This window comes from Botryllus schlosseri, unplaced genomic scaffold, assembly GCF_051294905.1.
Source record: "Botryllus schlosseri isolate E-star unplaced genomic scaffold, Bs_hap1 Bs18a, whole genome shotgun sequence".
NCBI classification, from domain to species: domain Eukaryota; kingdom Metazoa; phylum Chordata; class Ascidiacea; order Stolidobranchia; family Styelidae; genus Botryllus; species Botryllus schlosseri.
Window position 1 is genome coordinate 215,648 of NW_027648627.1, and position 16,608 is coordinate 232,255.

Here is a 16,608-nt window from a genome sequence, read left to right on the forward strand (position 1 = left end):
TGGTTCCCAGCTATATTACAGGATCATAGAAAACTCTCCGAGTTCCTGGGAGAAAATATTTTAAAACCATACTATGGAGTGAAAGAAAGCAACATCTTGTCCCAGTCCACTTTTTCAACTATAGTATTCACTTTCAAAACTTTTCGTTTTCCACATTTGCAGTTTTGTTATATTGCTACTCTACATAGAGTGGATCAATGGCATTGTGACAGTTCAACTTGATTAGGGCATCATAGTATTATGCTGGTGTAACGACACAATATATATCCTACAGCTACCTACACGGCAAAATACAATGACTTTGTCACGAAACCCCGAAACCAATCACTAAGATGGCCAATCGTCATGTACATAGAAGCTTCATTTATTAACAATATCATATGACAGATACCAAAAGAGAATTTTTTGCCGTATTGGTAGGCCTACTACACCAGGCACTTCAAGATGCAGTATGGATTTCGAGATTTCACAACAGTATGAATGATGTGTATTGTTCGAATATGTGCCTTTTATGCCACTGTAAAGAATATAATACCAGTTCTGCATCACAATAAAGGTAATGTGGTATTTTTCTATCACAGCGATATTATTTCACTTTTTGAAAATGCTCTTGAGTCACGACTTCCCACATGTCATATCCACTAACATGAGTAGCTCTGTACGGTACAACATGTTTTGTTTGCTGCGATTCGACCAACCGAAGTTTACAGTCTTTGACACCGAAACATAGTAGGCCTACCGCAGCTATAATTCTAGTTGAAAAATTAACTCTTAAGGAACATATAAGACTTGACTCGAGATTTTTTGGTGACTCCACTTGACTCGAGTACTTGGTTCATATGCGTGGATTCGAGGAAATTTTTGTGTCGACTCGACTTGCACTCGAGACTGGGACGGCCAAGACAGACATTTTATTGTAATCTCGAAGAATAGTAAAGTCACCAAATTATTGGTATTTCGTTTAGATTTCATTACATTATTGGTTTTTCGAAAATGACTATATTATGAACACGAGTCATTCAATATCACTCGAGCAGCGTTGATAAAAGGGGTTGAACCGCATTGAACTGAAAACTGAGCAGTGAACATGATGAGTTGAACTCGGACTCGAGTCAAAACACTATGACTCGGACTCGACCCTCAACTAGCTGACTTGAACTCGAACTTGACTCGGTGGTGAATTGAAAATGACTGGAGTCAAAACTACAAAAGTGATATGACTTGTGACTCGGGACCTTGTGACTTGGTTACAACCCTGCCTTTTGGAATACTGTAAACCTCAATTGGTGGTGACGCAGCATACGAAATACATAGTACAAAGTCAAGCACTATGTGGAAAATGGCGTACCGGTATCTGAAAAGTCGTGAACAACTCACAATCATAAAATGCAATGGAATGGATTTGGTCAAAAAAAGACCTAATGATCTTGAAATAGATGTCGAACCGGCATTATATTCTTTGAGGTCACACGAAAATGTACATATTTTAACTTTCCACATCATTTATACTGCTGCAACGTCATAACGGGTGACACTCGAATGATCAGATTCTCGAATTTGTCCAGCCTCAGTTATGACGTTGGTCAATCAATACGCACAGGCGGGTGCAATGACATAGTAACATTACCAGACACAATATCAGTAAATGAACAGCTAACATAACACTTTGATCATGCTCCATGGAAACAGGCGAGCACAATTTCATTCAGCCTTGTTCACCCGATGTAGTCTTTTGAGCAGGATGACATCTTCCGTAATGTCCACAGTGTAATCTTTCACCGATACGGTCAACTTTCAAGGAGGAGTCCTGGCTACCTTATCAACCGACATGAACACAGCATTATCCAACTGCCTCGTTACATCAAAACCATTGTGACACTCATAGTCTAATGGTGATTCCACAGAAAGCGCTTGGTTTCTTTGAAGCGTAAAATCAACGACGTGCTGTACAAGATTGTCAACAGCGCGTTTCCTTCGCTCTGACTGTTGTATTATTGTTGAGCTATCGCTTGTAGGCACCAGACGGAAAGGACTTTTTTGTGGACAGTTTTCTGTTGGATTAATCAGCTCAAAACTGTCGTCGAGTAAATTAGGCTTTAGCGGCGACGATGGTCCCAGTAATAAATGTCCCCCTTTCAGTTGTGATGTAGAATCATCCGCGCCCCAACAAGAAATCGCAGGTGTTGGTAAATCCGGTATCAGAGGTGACGTATTGCATGGAGATACGGCATCATCCAGAACAACAGGAACCGGCGACTCAATTTGTGGTTCAGGAGAAAATTCAATCTGGTTTCGAGAATCTATAAGGTTATTAGGAGATTGGGGAATAGATGGCGTTTGTGGTCGATCAAAGTTTGTATACTGCGGTACGGATGATTCGAATTCAGGGAAAGGAGGAAGAACTGATATCATACGTAGCACGGAGGGGGATAATGGTGTTTCGGGAGCTCCCATTTCCTCCAGTATATCATCGTCAGTAAACTGTAGGGGGGGGCTTACACGCGGGATGTTCAAGCTATCGTTAGGATCAAATTTAGTGGTAGCATTACTGTTCTCTGGAGCTACCAGGCCAGGAATTAAGACAGTTTTATTCATTTCGTCTTTGTAAATACATTCGTCCACTTTTTTACGTAATTTACCATTCATTTCCTCGGCAAGCATTGTTCCATGCCGTAAGTCATTCAATAAAGTAGGGAGACTAACCGCCTGCTTTGAATGGACAATGTTGCTGGCCTTCAGCGTGACAGTGAAGCTTTCAAAATCAGGCATACCTTCGTGCATTTTCGATAATATTTGTTGCAACGCGATGTTTGTTAATTTTATGAAGCTGACAAGGTCAAGCATCTCGGATTGGTAAAGGTCCGTGCCGACTTTTTCAGCAATCTCCTGATTACAATCTTTTATCAAAGACGAAGGTATTTTCAGGTCTAAATCGGCGGAACTTAAAGTTTTTGCAGTGCTGGTTTGGGATAGTATCGATGCTACGATTTCTCTCTCAACCCCAGTTTCGTCACACTTTGATATGATAAAATCCCATTTTTTCATCACCGACTTCAATTCTGATCGCAGCTCGCTTTCCAATTTCTTGATTGCATCCTGATTCGGTAAGGTGGCGTTGCGTGGCACAGGTATCTTCAAATTTCCAAGCAAATCAAGCTTCTCATTTCGTAGTTCCGTCAACTTTTTTTCTCTTTCTCTATACTTTGACAGCATGGAATGAATGAAACGTTGCACCTCAAAATCCAATTCCCGGGACACCTGCAAGGTTTCGGTAAAACCAGACATGGCGCAACCAGTTGCAGCTTTCAGGGCTGCTTTTTGGAAATCTTCCAAGCGAGAATCTTGGCAGGATGTCGGCGGCAGAAGTATCATATCATCATCCGGACAAAGTCTTCTAGCGCATGCATCAAGAACATATGCCGAGAACGTAAAAATAAACTTCGTAACTTCCGGGCCGCTGGCTTTCATGAATAGCGCAGGCCCGATTGAAGGAAAATCAAACGCAGTGTCTTTTGCACATTCTCGCAACCACGATATGCATATCTTTTGAAATTCTTGCTCGTTCTTTTTATAGTACGTCGGGTAACAATATTTGAACACAGCGAGACACTTCTTCCGATCCAACTTGTGAAATAGGAAATAGCAGAGAGCGATAAGTCCGCGGATATTGGGTTTGTCAAACATAGACTTTTGTATGGTGACGGAGCTCTTTTGTCTAAGCTCCTCAAAAGGACATTGCAATAAGCTGAGATTCTGAAAGGTCAACTCCATGTGCTCGTCAAGAACGTGATTTGATTTCGTTTTGCTTGCTTTGCGTTGAATCCTCGGAGCAGTAGCCATTTGGATGATCGATATAAATAAATGAACAAACTCTAGAAAAAATAGAATTTATGATTTTATCATGTCGGTATAAATACCGCCTGCTGGTATGGTCAGACTGAATTTCCTAAATGTGTAACCATAGAACTAGACTACAACTCACGACCTCGAAAAGTCAACAACTATACCGGTAACTGACTAAAACACAACTGAATTAATTAGAATAAATTACTAAGCAACTAATTAATTTTGATTTTATCGGAATCGGATCGACAGTATCATCCACAGTATAAGTTTGAAATAGGACTTAGGGAGTAGGGGTTTTAAACCCTAAAAGCACGTCTGGCTATGCCACTGTTAGATGTGATGATTCTGAGCTAGCAATGGCTGCAACCTCCAAGATCATCACACAACAGAACATAGGTATCAGTGGCATCACGAAATTCATGACACAAATCACTGCGCTAAATGACAACTTTCACTGCGGGCTGCGGCCTGTGCTAAAACGATATATCACTTTTTAAAATCCGTAACGAAAACTATATACAACTACTCCAAAAACCAAACAGTATAGTTAGTTTGTCATGTAACTAAATTGACAGGTACAAATGTACACAGTAACAACGATGAGTGGTTAACTGATCATTTTCATGCTCAATCATCAATGTAGAATCCAGAGTGGAATTGGTGGCAAACGTCACGCGCATCTTTTCATATAATTCTTCAATTATTCTATGGAAGAAACCCTTCTGTCACGCGCAACTTATTGACGAAAACAACCACTGATTCCAGTCTGGTGTAGAATTGACTTGCTCACTGCTCATGCACCAACGACCAACCCTATCGTTTACGCATCGGCAGAATGATAGAGCGACATGAATGAGTAAATAAGTCCACCATATATACCACATACCGGCTTTTACTTTATGACTGATCGATAATCGCCATACGTTAAATAGTTCATTGCAGCATACCCAGTGGTGGCCTTACGATTGGGGGGGCCCTAGGCGATACTTCCGGGGGGCCCTCCTTATCTAAATTATCGCAACTTCTGGGGGGCTACGCCCCCCAGACCCCCCTCACTAACGCTTGATGATACTTTTATTGCTCTTCACCTCGTATACACTGTTCCGGTAGTGCTTTGTCTGTATTTCATGATAAAGCTTTCAGCATATAGAATAATTATAATGTCATGCCACAGTACAATAAACGACTTGGCATATTCGAAAACAAGTGACTCAAGTGAACTATAGCGTGTTTCGAGATCTACCTATTTAGAAAAATTATGGGATGTAGCATGACATAATAGTATATAACAAGGCAACTGCACGCCAAATAGACCACATCAATCCAGAAAGCTGTCGGCTGACATTAGTAATAAGCCAGCACACCACGTCAAGGTTTCAGCCAGGTGCTGGATTGGGCCTATCTTTTTGCTACAAAGAAGATTTTGTTGCATGATAAGGCATAGAAGCAAAATGTGCGACAGACGATGTGGTGCAACACCAGTAATACCACAGGAACACATCAGTACTGGTATCACCCGTGAAGAGTTAGTTGCACGATCTGTAAGAATAGAGCTTTCAATACAACATCCATTGTAATATAATATTTAATGAACTCAGAGAATTTTTTGGTGCCTCTTTTCAAGAGTTAACTTCAACCTAAGGGATTTAAATAGATTTAAAAGCAAAATTAAAAAGGCCAAGTATGACGCAACAATCACAATCACAAACCATGATATTCGCATTGTCACAATGACAACAACAACAACAAACTTTGAAGTATACGGAGATACGGTACTATAGTAGCAGCGCAATTTGTAAATAAACAGTTACACGCACTAATGAGAAAATTGTAAGTTATAGAGAGAATATTCGCATAAATGTAGGAGGGGGGCTCATAAAATCAAAGTAAGCTCTATTAGCGGGTGCAGAAATTTAACGATAGACTATTGGTTACGGTACCATATTCTACATGGGTACATATATTTTCAAGGTTACTCGTAAAATGACAACTAAAATTCGCATAAATGTAAGGGGGGCTCATAAAATCAAAGTAAGCTCTTTTATCGGATGCAGAAATTCAATGATCGACTACTGTTTACGGTACCATATGCTACATGAGTACATATATTTTCACGGTTATTCGTAAAATGATAACCAAAAATCGCGTAAATGAAGAAGGGGGGCCCCTCATAAAATCAAAGTAAGCTTTTAGCGGGTGCAGTAATTTAATGATTGACTACTGCTTACGGTACTATATTCTACATGTATTTTCACAGTTATTCGCAAAATTATAACTAAATTTCGCATAAATGTAGAAGGGGGGCCCCTTCATAAAATCAAAATAAGCCATTTTAGCGGGTGCAGAAATTTAATGATTGACTACTGTTTACGGTATTATATTCTACTTGGGTACATGTATTTTCAGTTTTCTGCAAAATGATAACATTCGCGTAAATGTAGGAGGGGGAGGCCTTTAGCTAATGGCAAAATGGATTGGGATCATCAAATCAAAGTGAGCTCTTGCAACTAGTGCAGAAATTTAATGATCGACTACTGCTTACGGTACCGTACCATATTCGGCACTTCTTCGATGGCAGTCAGAGATCGAAAAGTGTTCACCATGATCACCAATCAATGTTTTCCATGAACATGAACAAAAATTTATAAACGTCAAAATAAACTGGTTTTTAGTGCCTTTGGAGTGACGGATATTAGGGTTGGGGTGGGGGTATTAGGGTGGGGGGAAAAGGGAGATTGGAAGAGGGTTACGGTCAAAGTTGGGGTTAGGTATCTCAAGATTAGGGAAGGGGGATATTAGGGTTGTGGGAGGGGGGATATTAGGGTTGCGGGAGGGGGGATATTAGGGTTGTGGGAGGGGGATGTTGGGGTTAGGGGGAAATTAGGGCTGTGGGAGAGGGGATAATAGGGTTGGGGGAAAGGAGATTGGAGGTGGGTTAAACCTTTTAAAACTTTGAACCTAAGCCACCTCCAACCCTAATCTTGGGATACCCTACCCACCTCCAATCTCCCTCTCCCCTAATCCCCTACCCTAAACCTAATATCCCCCCTCCCACAACCCTAATATCCCCCCAACCCTAATATCCCCCTCCCACAACCCTAATATCCCCCTAACCCCAGCCCTAATACCCCATCCCGCAACCCTAATATCCCCCCTCCCACAACCCTAATATCCCCCTCCCGCAACCCTAATATCCCCCTAACTCCAATCCTAATATCCCCCAACCCTAATATCCCCCTCCCACAACCCTAATATCCCCCTAACCCCAGCCCTAATACCCCCTCCCTAAACCCTAATATCCCCCCTCCCGCAACCCTGATATCCCCCCTCCCACAACCCTAATATCCCCCCAACCCTAATCTTGGGATACCCTAAACCCAACTTTGACCCTAACCCTCTCCAAACGCAAAAACAAAACAATATATTTTGACGTTTATAAATTTTTGTTCGTGTTCATAGGAAACATTGATTGGTGATCATGGTGAACACTTTTCGATCTCTGACTGCCATCGAAGAAGTGCCCCATATTCTACATTGGTGCATGGATTTTTGTGGTTATTCATAAAATGATTACTAAAAAATGAAAATTGATGATTGACCTGTCTTTACGGTACAATACCATATTCTTTAGCCTATGGATACAAGGATTCCGCGGTTATTCAGAAAATGGTAATACTTGAAAAAAAGCGAGTAAACCGGAGAAACAGTTGGAAAAAGCGCGTGAACCGAGGAGGGGGGGCCCTCGAAAGCGCGTAAATCAACCAGGGGGGGCCCTAGGCGACCGCCTACCTCGCCTACCCCAAAAGCCACCACTGAGCATACCGTAGTGTGTCCAGTGTTGCCAACTCCGGATGGAAGAAAATCGCTAAAACTGGTGTCAAAAATCGCTAGATAGCGCTAAATATTGAGAAAAAAGCGCTATAAAATAGCGCTAAATCTGCAAAAGGTGTTAAATTGAACCATTATATCGATATATTCTTCTCAGCTATATTTTACTCGTCTGGGGCCAAAATCACTTATCATATTTATAGTTCATAATACGTAATAGTCATATCTAAGCGGGACAAAACGGCAGTGCATTTCGATAAAGCAGATCGCTTTGCGCAACGATCGCTATACGTGAACCTGAACACTGACCAGGTTTGCAGACATAACCGCTCACTATATCAGCGTGCCATACTCGATGCGTCCGTGAATACGTAATGCGATGTACCGTGGTTATGCGCTTGACTTCTTCTCTAAACTGTGTTGGAGTTGGCCTACTTGAAAACGACATGCGACTTGACACACGTGTACACGACATGCGACTTGATCCGACACAACACGACATTGAAACGGGTTTGTTTGCCACTATAAGTAGAGACCTCAAGAAAATAATCCGAGGACCAACCCGGTGTATGAAATGTAATTAATCTGGTCTTAAACGAATGACCAGTCATTGGAGCGACCTCAAAACAGCCCCCAAAGCATGGAAATCGGCATTGATAAGAACAATCGCTGGACGAAATTGCATGGTCATTGTTATGTTCATTATTGTGTTGCGGTGGTGCCATTGTTGGAGCAATAATGCCGGTTTTCAGACTTTGCGGGCTGTTTCGAGGTGCATGGTTCCATTGTCCGTACGAGATTTTATTTTGTATTTTCGAAATCACTGCGACACCATCTTTCGATCATTGCCATTGGCCAATTATATTAAATTTCAGCGTTCAGGTCGCCAGATGTAGCACTGCCAACTATGCTACTTTTAGATTACTCAGCAAGAAGAGACACTGTTTGCCCATGCGTAACCGCCAGGAGTTGCGTATCTACTACTATCTATCAGTAGGTAGTAATCTATAATTATATATCACCGGATTCCGCACTCTGGTGACCGGTATAGCTAATTAGTCGTCAGCCAGATCTGATCTTTAATGGTTATTTTCGGTAAAAAAGCGCTAAATAATCGCTAAATACTTTTTCAAAAATCGCTAGATTTATCGCTAGGCGCTAGATCCATATTTTTTGGCGCTAAACCGGATGAAAAATCGCTAGATCTAGCGCGAAAATCGCTAAATTGGCAACACTGAGTGTGTCAGAACACTATGATCGCATTCGCAGCCAGCAACTACGATTTCAGTGTACTCGAACTTCGAAGTTACCGCTAGCTTTGCTGCTTACCACAGATATTCCTGATAAACCACTGATTGTACGCTTCATCAGGTACCATCCATTGTGGAGGATATTATTACCTTTGACCACTTTTATCAGCTCATTGGTAATAGGCCTTTTGCATGACTTCGATCACGTGACTAGGTCGCATAGCAACCACAAATTGGTTAGCAAGCTAGCATGTACAATCATGTACAAAGCATTTAGAATGATGTCGTCAGAATTACGCAGAAATCCATCGGTAACGTAGTCGTAGGGCAAGTTTTTGTTGCAGTTAAATCCGTCGAAAGTTGCATTTATTTTTGACAAAAGTTACTGTAAAAAGTTACATTTATTATTTCTCAAAAGTTGCACTAAAAGACCACATTTTGCTCGGTTGACTAAAAAAAAGGCAGTGGCTATTCGTCCGGAACCGGATGAATAGCCCGCAGCCGTAGTCCAGGCTATTCGTCCGGAACTGTGTGACGTAACTAAGCACCGCCAGCATCTGATGTATGACGTAATTATGCGCCGCCAGCATACTGACGTTGCTGAGTTGCAGATATTTTTATAATGCATTTGTGCAACTAATATTTTCTCCGCGTAAACTGCATATAAAGGTTCCGCATTGGCGTTTTAGCTTGTGTAAATAACTTTAAATTTAGTGTACACTTTTTGTCTTCTTGAAATTGGATATCAATTCCACCGATATATCACTATAGCGATATCTAGAGTGAAACCACGGCGCCGTAGTTGGGTGGTTATTATGGACCCTATGAACAAGGACGTATTTCCTGCAAAAAATCTCAATATTTGCTGCAAATGCTGTGCTGAAAAATAAAGATTTGTTCAATCTACTCAGAATTGCTTGGTGGGCCGGATGCGGCCCGCGGGCCGTATGTTTGACACCCCTGCATATCGAAATATTAGGTCCAGGTCACTTTATCTGCTGCCAAGGTGCCAAGTGCAAGTGCAACAGCCTGTTTGTATAATGTTAACAATCCACCTGGGTACTACATATGTTTCTTCCTCGGAGACATGGATTTAGGTCGAGTCGAGATACTGCTAGGTTTGCTGATCCATAGAAAAAGTTTGCCTAGTTCGTATGCTATATTCGCGCCACTTTCACTGTTGTAGACTTCTTGATTTAACTTGAGTTGAATTCAACCCTATATTAGTAGAAGAGCACGAATTCTACCAAGTCGTGGTGGTACAATCTTCTCTCTGCAGCCTAAAGGACCAATTTGTTACAAAACGGGCAACAGGGGTTAAACCCGCTCAGAGGCCAAACGCCAGACGCCAGACGCCGAGCGGCGGCCAAATGTCTACACGGCGTTTGGCGGCTGAACTTGTGACGCTAGATGGCGTTTGGCGTCTGTTATGGTGAGACGCCGAGTAGCTAGCTATACGGCGTTTGGCGTCCGAAACGTGAGACGCCGTATAGCTACTTGGCGTCTGAATTTGTCTAGCGCATAGGATCTTATTTGAGGGTAGTCAGGGTCGAAGTTGAGAGCTTTAACGCCGACAAACAAAAGATGTTCGCTACATAGAACACTATGGTAGACGTCTTTCGATGCTTATCGAGTTTCCTTGCAGCAATGACAGCGATTGCTCTAGCTGAGGATTTGACACACTTCATCATTGGTTTACTTCATTAGAATCATAACAGTTCAAGAACTTAATTGTGGCCTCCGCGAAATCAAAACGCCAGAAAAGCTACATGAGCATATCGAGGCGGTACTCTGGGCTCATCGTGTACCTCACGCTGTCGACAAGGTGAGTAAAGATTTTACCCGAGTATATAGCCATGTTGCATTCCTCAGTGAAGAAACTCTACTCGATTGTGATTTATGGGTAATTGACTGAGTGTTAAAAAGCTTGATATTATCATGGCTTGCGATTACTTGAGAACTGGAAATCATGTTTTGAGGCAATTTTCAGCAAAATCTGAGACTTGAGAGTGAACCCAGTCTCTGCTTTGGTTAATCTCAAATTGAATTGTAACCGGTAGGCCTACCCAATGGATTCAGAAGTATTTATGTAAAGTTGATATATTTGAAGGTAGGCTACTTATACCCATCAAATATTAGTTAGCAAGACATGTCAGCCATGTTTCTCTCTGAACCAGCTTTCATATGACATGTTACTTTCCAATTTTCGTGTAGACATAATTGCGCTAGTTTATGTTATGCATGATCTATTTGATTGGGGGAAATGTTTCCTTCAATTTATTCTATCATTATACACTATAATCCGAAATGATCATTTTTTAAAAGGCGATAACTCTGGTGCATTGACCAATTTTGATTAGGTTTACTGCACTCAGGGCTATATACCAGATTTACGCAGCTCCGTTTTTATTGCAATCTGAGACCCGGGTTGAAATCCTGGTACGTTTAGCGTAATAAATTTGGTGAGAGACACCGATTCCATATTGGTCTGAGACCAAGTGGATACGAGTGTGGTTGATTTGACATGGATTTACCCTTGTGTATCTAATTGTATTCACATATTCCAGGCTATATCGTACCATGCCGTTCGAAGTGTATGGAACGTATTGGTCAGGCCAGAGGCAGGAGTCACTACCACTGCCATACCTGCACTAAAGTTCTTGGTCGACGTGGTACATTTGAAAGTCATTTACAGAAAGTATGTGGCAATCCGCCACCAAACAAGGAAAGCAAGACTCGTCGTTTAAGTCAACCGGCAGATAGTAAAAGTAAAAAGCAATGCACCAATTGCGACAAGTCATATGCTAGGTCTCATGGCTTGACAAGACATGAACAAAATGCCCACGGCCTTCCAGCAACCGTTCCTGCAGTTTGTATTGATCCGAAAAATGGTGTGTTTATGGTCTCCCAAGGATCATCAGGCCAAGCTGCTCCTTTGCATGTTACGAAGCATTTATTAAGAAGCCTGATTGGGTGTGAAGACAAAGACTGTATATCAATTTTTGGGACCCTCAAGGACAAAAATCCCGGGGTCCAATGTGATCATTTAGATGCTGTAGAAAATGCACGTCCATGTGCAAACATTGATTTAGATGAAAAGGTTTTGAACACCCTCGTTGAAATGAAGCTAATATCAACCGCAACTAGTGAAAAATGCAGCAATGAAAGAATGAGGAGTGTGCAATGCAATGCTCCACTCGTGGTGCATGCGAATTCTGAAGCATTCAATATTTCGAAGAAATACAAGTATTATTCTATCTTCACTGGCGAGAAGACATACTATAGTCCTAGTGAAAGAGTGCGGGTGACATTTGACGTTGACGGAGGCTCATGGTCATGTCTGTGCTCATGGAAAACTGGAACATTCTTGCACATCACACTGGCGAAATGGTATGTGTTCCAGACTGAAACAGATCTCATATCGCGAAATGGTATGTGTTCCAGACTGAACCAGATCTCATATCATGTATGTCGAGGTAATCTTCATTGCATGACTTTCAAAGATTCCATATTTAGTTTCTTAATATTTGATTTACAGTACTCAACCTCCTACTGATGACATGCAATTGAATATGAAGTATTTTCTCGAGCATAAACTGATCCCGGAGAAGATACCTAATGAATATTTGAAGGAAGGAATAATTTCAGAATTGACGCCAGAAGAAACCGTTTGTGCAAGGTGTGCTGGAGTCCTTGAAGTGAGCGGAATGCGAAAAGCTCAGATTTATGGAGTCGGTTGTATGTGCTTGCTTATTTCTCTGACTTTTACTGTGGTTCCACTGCTTATTTCTTTGTGACTTTTATAATGGTTCCAATGCTTATTTCTCAATGACGTTTCCTGTCGTTCGATTGCTTATTTAAATAGTATATTCACATTGAAATGAACCCGAATATTTTCGGCTGACACTCGTCAGGGGTAATCGTCAGCAACTAGTAGAGAATTGGAAAGAACATTGTTTATTTCATTTCAACATTGCTTATTTCTTTGTGACTTTTACTGTGGTTCCACTGCTTATTTCTTAATGACTTTTACCGTGGTTTCATTGCCTTCTGCTGTGGTTTCGTTGCCGATTTCATATTGTGGTTTCATTACATACTGTATCTGCAGAAATTCATTGCGAGTGTACAAATATGGGGTGGTGTGGTGACAGGGTTGTAACCAAGTCACTAGGGCCCGTATTCAAGAAACCTTACTCAGTGCTCAAACTCACTTTGCGTCAAAATTGCGTAACAATCGGTATTCAGAGAGCGCAACTCGAGAATGAGTTTGAGCACGGCTGGAGACGGACTTCGCGGTCTGTCGAGCTCGACTGGATCATTTTGTGCAATGCATTGCTAATATGTACCATTGTCTGTTGTTTTTACGGCGGCATATCTGATATCAGACAAGTACATCGGAAGCAGTGGTGACAAATAGCGATGGCGGCAGAATTCGTCAGATGCGTTGATCTAGCCATTACGATTTGCAAATTTCTTCATCTTCAAGTCATGTAAAATAAGCCGAGTCAAAGACTTGGGTCGAGTCATGCGTAATGACTTGAGTACAAGTCGAGTCAATCGAAATATTGACTCGAGTCGAGTCATTTTCCCATTTCAAGAAAATGACTCGAGTCAAGTCGAGTCACAAAAAATCGTGAGTCGAGTCGAGCCGCCTGCTTGGATGACGCCGACGCTCACCGCTACGTTATCTCCCCGCTCTCGAAGGAGAATTGACGACAGAAGCAACTAAAATATGGGAAGCAATGAAGAGAGATGTTTTAGCGTAGAGTACGCTTACTAACGAAATTAGTCTGTCAAGAATCCGACCCAGGCAATGATCTCGATTTTGTTGTTCGAATATTCGATATTCGTCGGATTATATTTTCATCCGAACAAGAAACACAGTGTACAATGTGATAAGACACAAAGCGATGTAATGAACGAACGACCAGTTGCGGTTTTAACCTGGCATCCACCTCGGCCTAGTGCCCGATCTCCAGAGGTGGTCAGTAACGAAGTACTTCTACTTTTTTGAAGTACTTGAGTAGTTTTCCTCTACTTCTGGTACTTACTCAAGTAGATCTGTTTTTCTCTACTTCTACTTCGTAATATTTTGTGATCTACTTACTTACTTTTCGCTATTTTCAGTTTGTCAAGTAGAAGTAGTTTAATCCCCCAATACGAAAGATAGCCTGAGGAATTTCGGGGCTGTTTTCGAGTAATACTAACATTTAATATTCATATAAGTCATGTAAAGACCAGAAATTTCGTCGCGCTTCGCGCACAGTAGGCTAGTTATGGACTGACAAATATGTTTTCAGTAAAGTATCAGTGAATGTAATTTAGGTACCGGATTACTTAGTTCTGCTTCCACCGCATTGTCGTCTGTATCAAATATTCCATCACAGTAAGTATGGCCCATCATAAAGTTTGAAACTACCGTTTCGCAATCTAGCAATTACCAATCAAATCGTACTCTAGAAGCCCATTACGTGTCTTGCTAATCTGAAAAATCCAGTTTTTTTCACGCTGCACCTGTTTTAGCAGAGCACCTTCCAATCTTTATGGAAAAAAGACATGAGATATAAATTTCCGCTGTTTAGAAGTGGTCTTTGTATTTCAATTTCGAGTATCATACTTTGAGTTCTAATTATTTTTAGGTCTTTTGTCTGCAGAACATACATGTTGAAGCTTAAAAGCAAGTGTAGTAATGCCCCTATTTTCCGAAAATAAAGGTACACTAAATATAACTTTTACGATCCACAATATTTGTTATTTACGTATACTAATCGCGAAAAGTGATGAAACCGTATCCGATACAACGTCTATGTATTGCTCTTCGCCTGAACTTGGGGCCTTAAAATATGGGGTAGGGTGCCATATCTGACGCGGTCTTCTAGTAAACAATTGGTTAGTATTGCATTCTCATATCAATACTATAATTTTCATCCCATGGCGCGAAACAATGCTAATGCTGTCGAAAATTGATACCTCCGGGAATGCATCAATACAAATCAAGCTGTTTGCACCTGCCGCATAGCTCAATTCGCAGCTTTTGACAGTCCATGCGAATAAATTAAGGCTGTTTTCAAAACTACTTACTTACTTGAAAGTAGATTTAAAGTCGGTCAATTTTACTTTTACCTCAAGTAGTTGTAAGTGGCTTATTGAAGAAGTACTTCTACTCGTATTTGAGTAGACTTTTTTCGTCGCTACTTCTACTTGAGTAGTTTTCTTGACCACTTTGACCACCTCTGATTATAACAGCAATACAAAGCTCAGAGATTATTATAACAATGCAGATCACTGACATTTTGGAGCAGCAACGAAAAATCGCTGATATCATAGGAACAGCAATCGAAGTTCGAAAAGCAATAAGCATGAACAAGTAATGAATGGTAATTGCATTTAGCCACAGGATTTCACAATCATCAGAGAAACAACAGATGATGCTGATAATCTCATTCTATTTTTACTCAACCGATGCTCATCACTGATGCGAACCTCAGAAATTTAGAGGTTTCACAGACGAACCTTGGTAGGTTCTGCACTGTGTGACTTCAACATATAATAATAGTTCTCGTCATTATAACATATTTGGCTGAAATTCTTTGCATTTCAACTTCGGACCACTCTATGCATGGCACTGGCTGCATGCAAATATCAATCCTAACCGACCATTCACCTTGACAATCTCAAAAATTTTACTCGATTTGTCACAAAGCTTTTCTCGAAATATTCAGCTTTATGTTTATGAATATTTAGTGACTCTCTACTGTGATCTACACCCGCTATCACACACCATGAAGCACAAAACACACTGCATGTTGGTATGATGCTTATTGAGCCAATCAATGAAATGCGCAGTAACGGTGATACAAAAATGCGATCTCAAAACGGCCATGAATCAAACACCAACAATATATAGTGGAGCTGTAGCATAGCCTAAAACAGTTAACTCAAATTTCAATTTATTTTTATCAATTTCATCAGATCAATACACCACAAGACTGCGATAGAATGAAAAGATAGGAAGATGTCGAAACGACATGGAGTAGTCTTTGAGATCAGACACCCACCTGGCGTGCGCGAAGTAAAGAAGAGGCATGCACACTGAATGAAAAGTATACGAGCGTACGATTTCAGTACCAGAAAAAATCACCTTCGACCACGCGAATCATTGTGCCCAGCCCTACTAACGACTTGCGATCTAACACTGGAAGATTCGTGACATTATTTCGCTCCGACACTATCGCGAAATATCCAGTAGTAAGTTTACATGGCGGTATGGCTGCGAAAGGTCATATTGCCATCGACTCGCATGTTCAGCGGACCGCGCGATACAGTCGACGAAAATCTGGGAATGCTGCGATTGACCAGGGTGTGTCCATATCCATCGCGCTTCAGCATTTCCGAAGGACTTGACGCACCGTTGCCGGAATCGTACGCCATCGAGCGCCTGCAGCCTGGGTTCGCATGTAGCGAAATGGGCTGTTTATACGCGTGCGCATGCGTCGCAGGGATATCATTGCGTTCCCCCGCACACTGTTCTCTCACAATCCATTTGCAGCATTCTCTCATACGCGCTCGATGAAGCTTCTCATCCTCGGGTGAATGAGGCATTTCAGGCATATCAATAACGGGATTGCGATCATTCAACTGCGATTCATTGGAAAAGCCTTCGCTGTTGTGGTCGAGTGTGGCA

The 16,608-nt window shown here is 41.4% G+C and overlaps 2 protein-coding genes and 1 long non-coding RNA gene across 4 annotated transcripts in view; 2 read left to right on the forward strand and 1 right to left on the reverse strand.

The window, feature by feature from the left end:
* Nucleotides 1-363: 363 nt before the first annotated feature.
* LOC145459836 (uncharacterized) lies at nucleotides 364-3,868 on the reverse strand. Its single transcript, XM_080338357.1, has one exon. The coding sequence runs from the start codon at nucleotides 3,838-3,840 to the stop codon at nucleotides 1,795-1,797; it is 2,046 nt and encodes a 681-aa protein (XP_080194483.1). The 5' UTR covers nucleotides 3,841-3,868; the 3' UTR covers nucleotides 364-1,794.
* Nucleotides 1,992-16,608, forward strand: part of LOC145459839 (uncharacterized) — a 311,519-nt gene continuing 296,902 nt past the window's right edge. For both annotated transcript variants that reach the window (XM_080338360.1, XM_080338361.1), the window contains exon 1: nucleotides 1,992-1,996. The gene's annotated coding sequence lies outside the window, so the exon portion shown is untranslated. The remainder of the gene's footprint in view (nucleotides 1,997-16,608) is intronic.
* LOC145459861 (uncharacterized) lies at nucleotides 11,248-13,039 on the forward strand. Its single transcript, XR_013921574.1, has 2 exons — nucleotides 11,248-12,400; nucleotides 12,463-13,039. It is a non-coding gene; the product is annotated as an uncharacterized LOC145459861 (long non-coding RNA).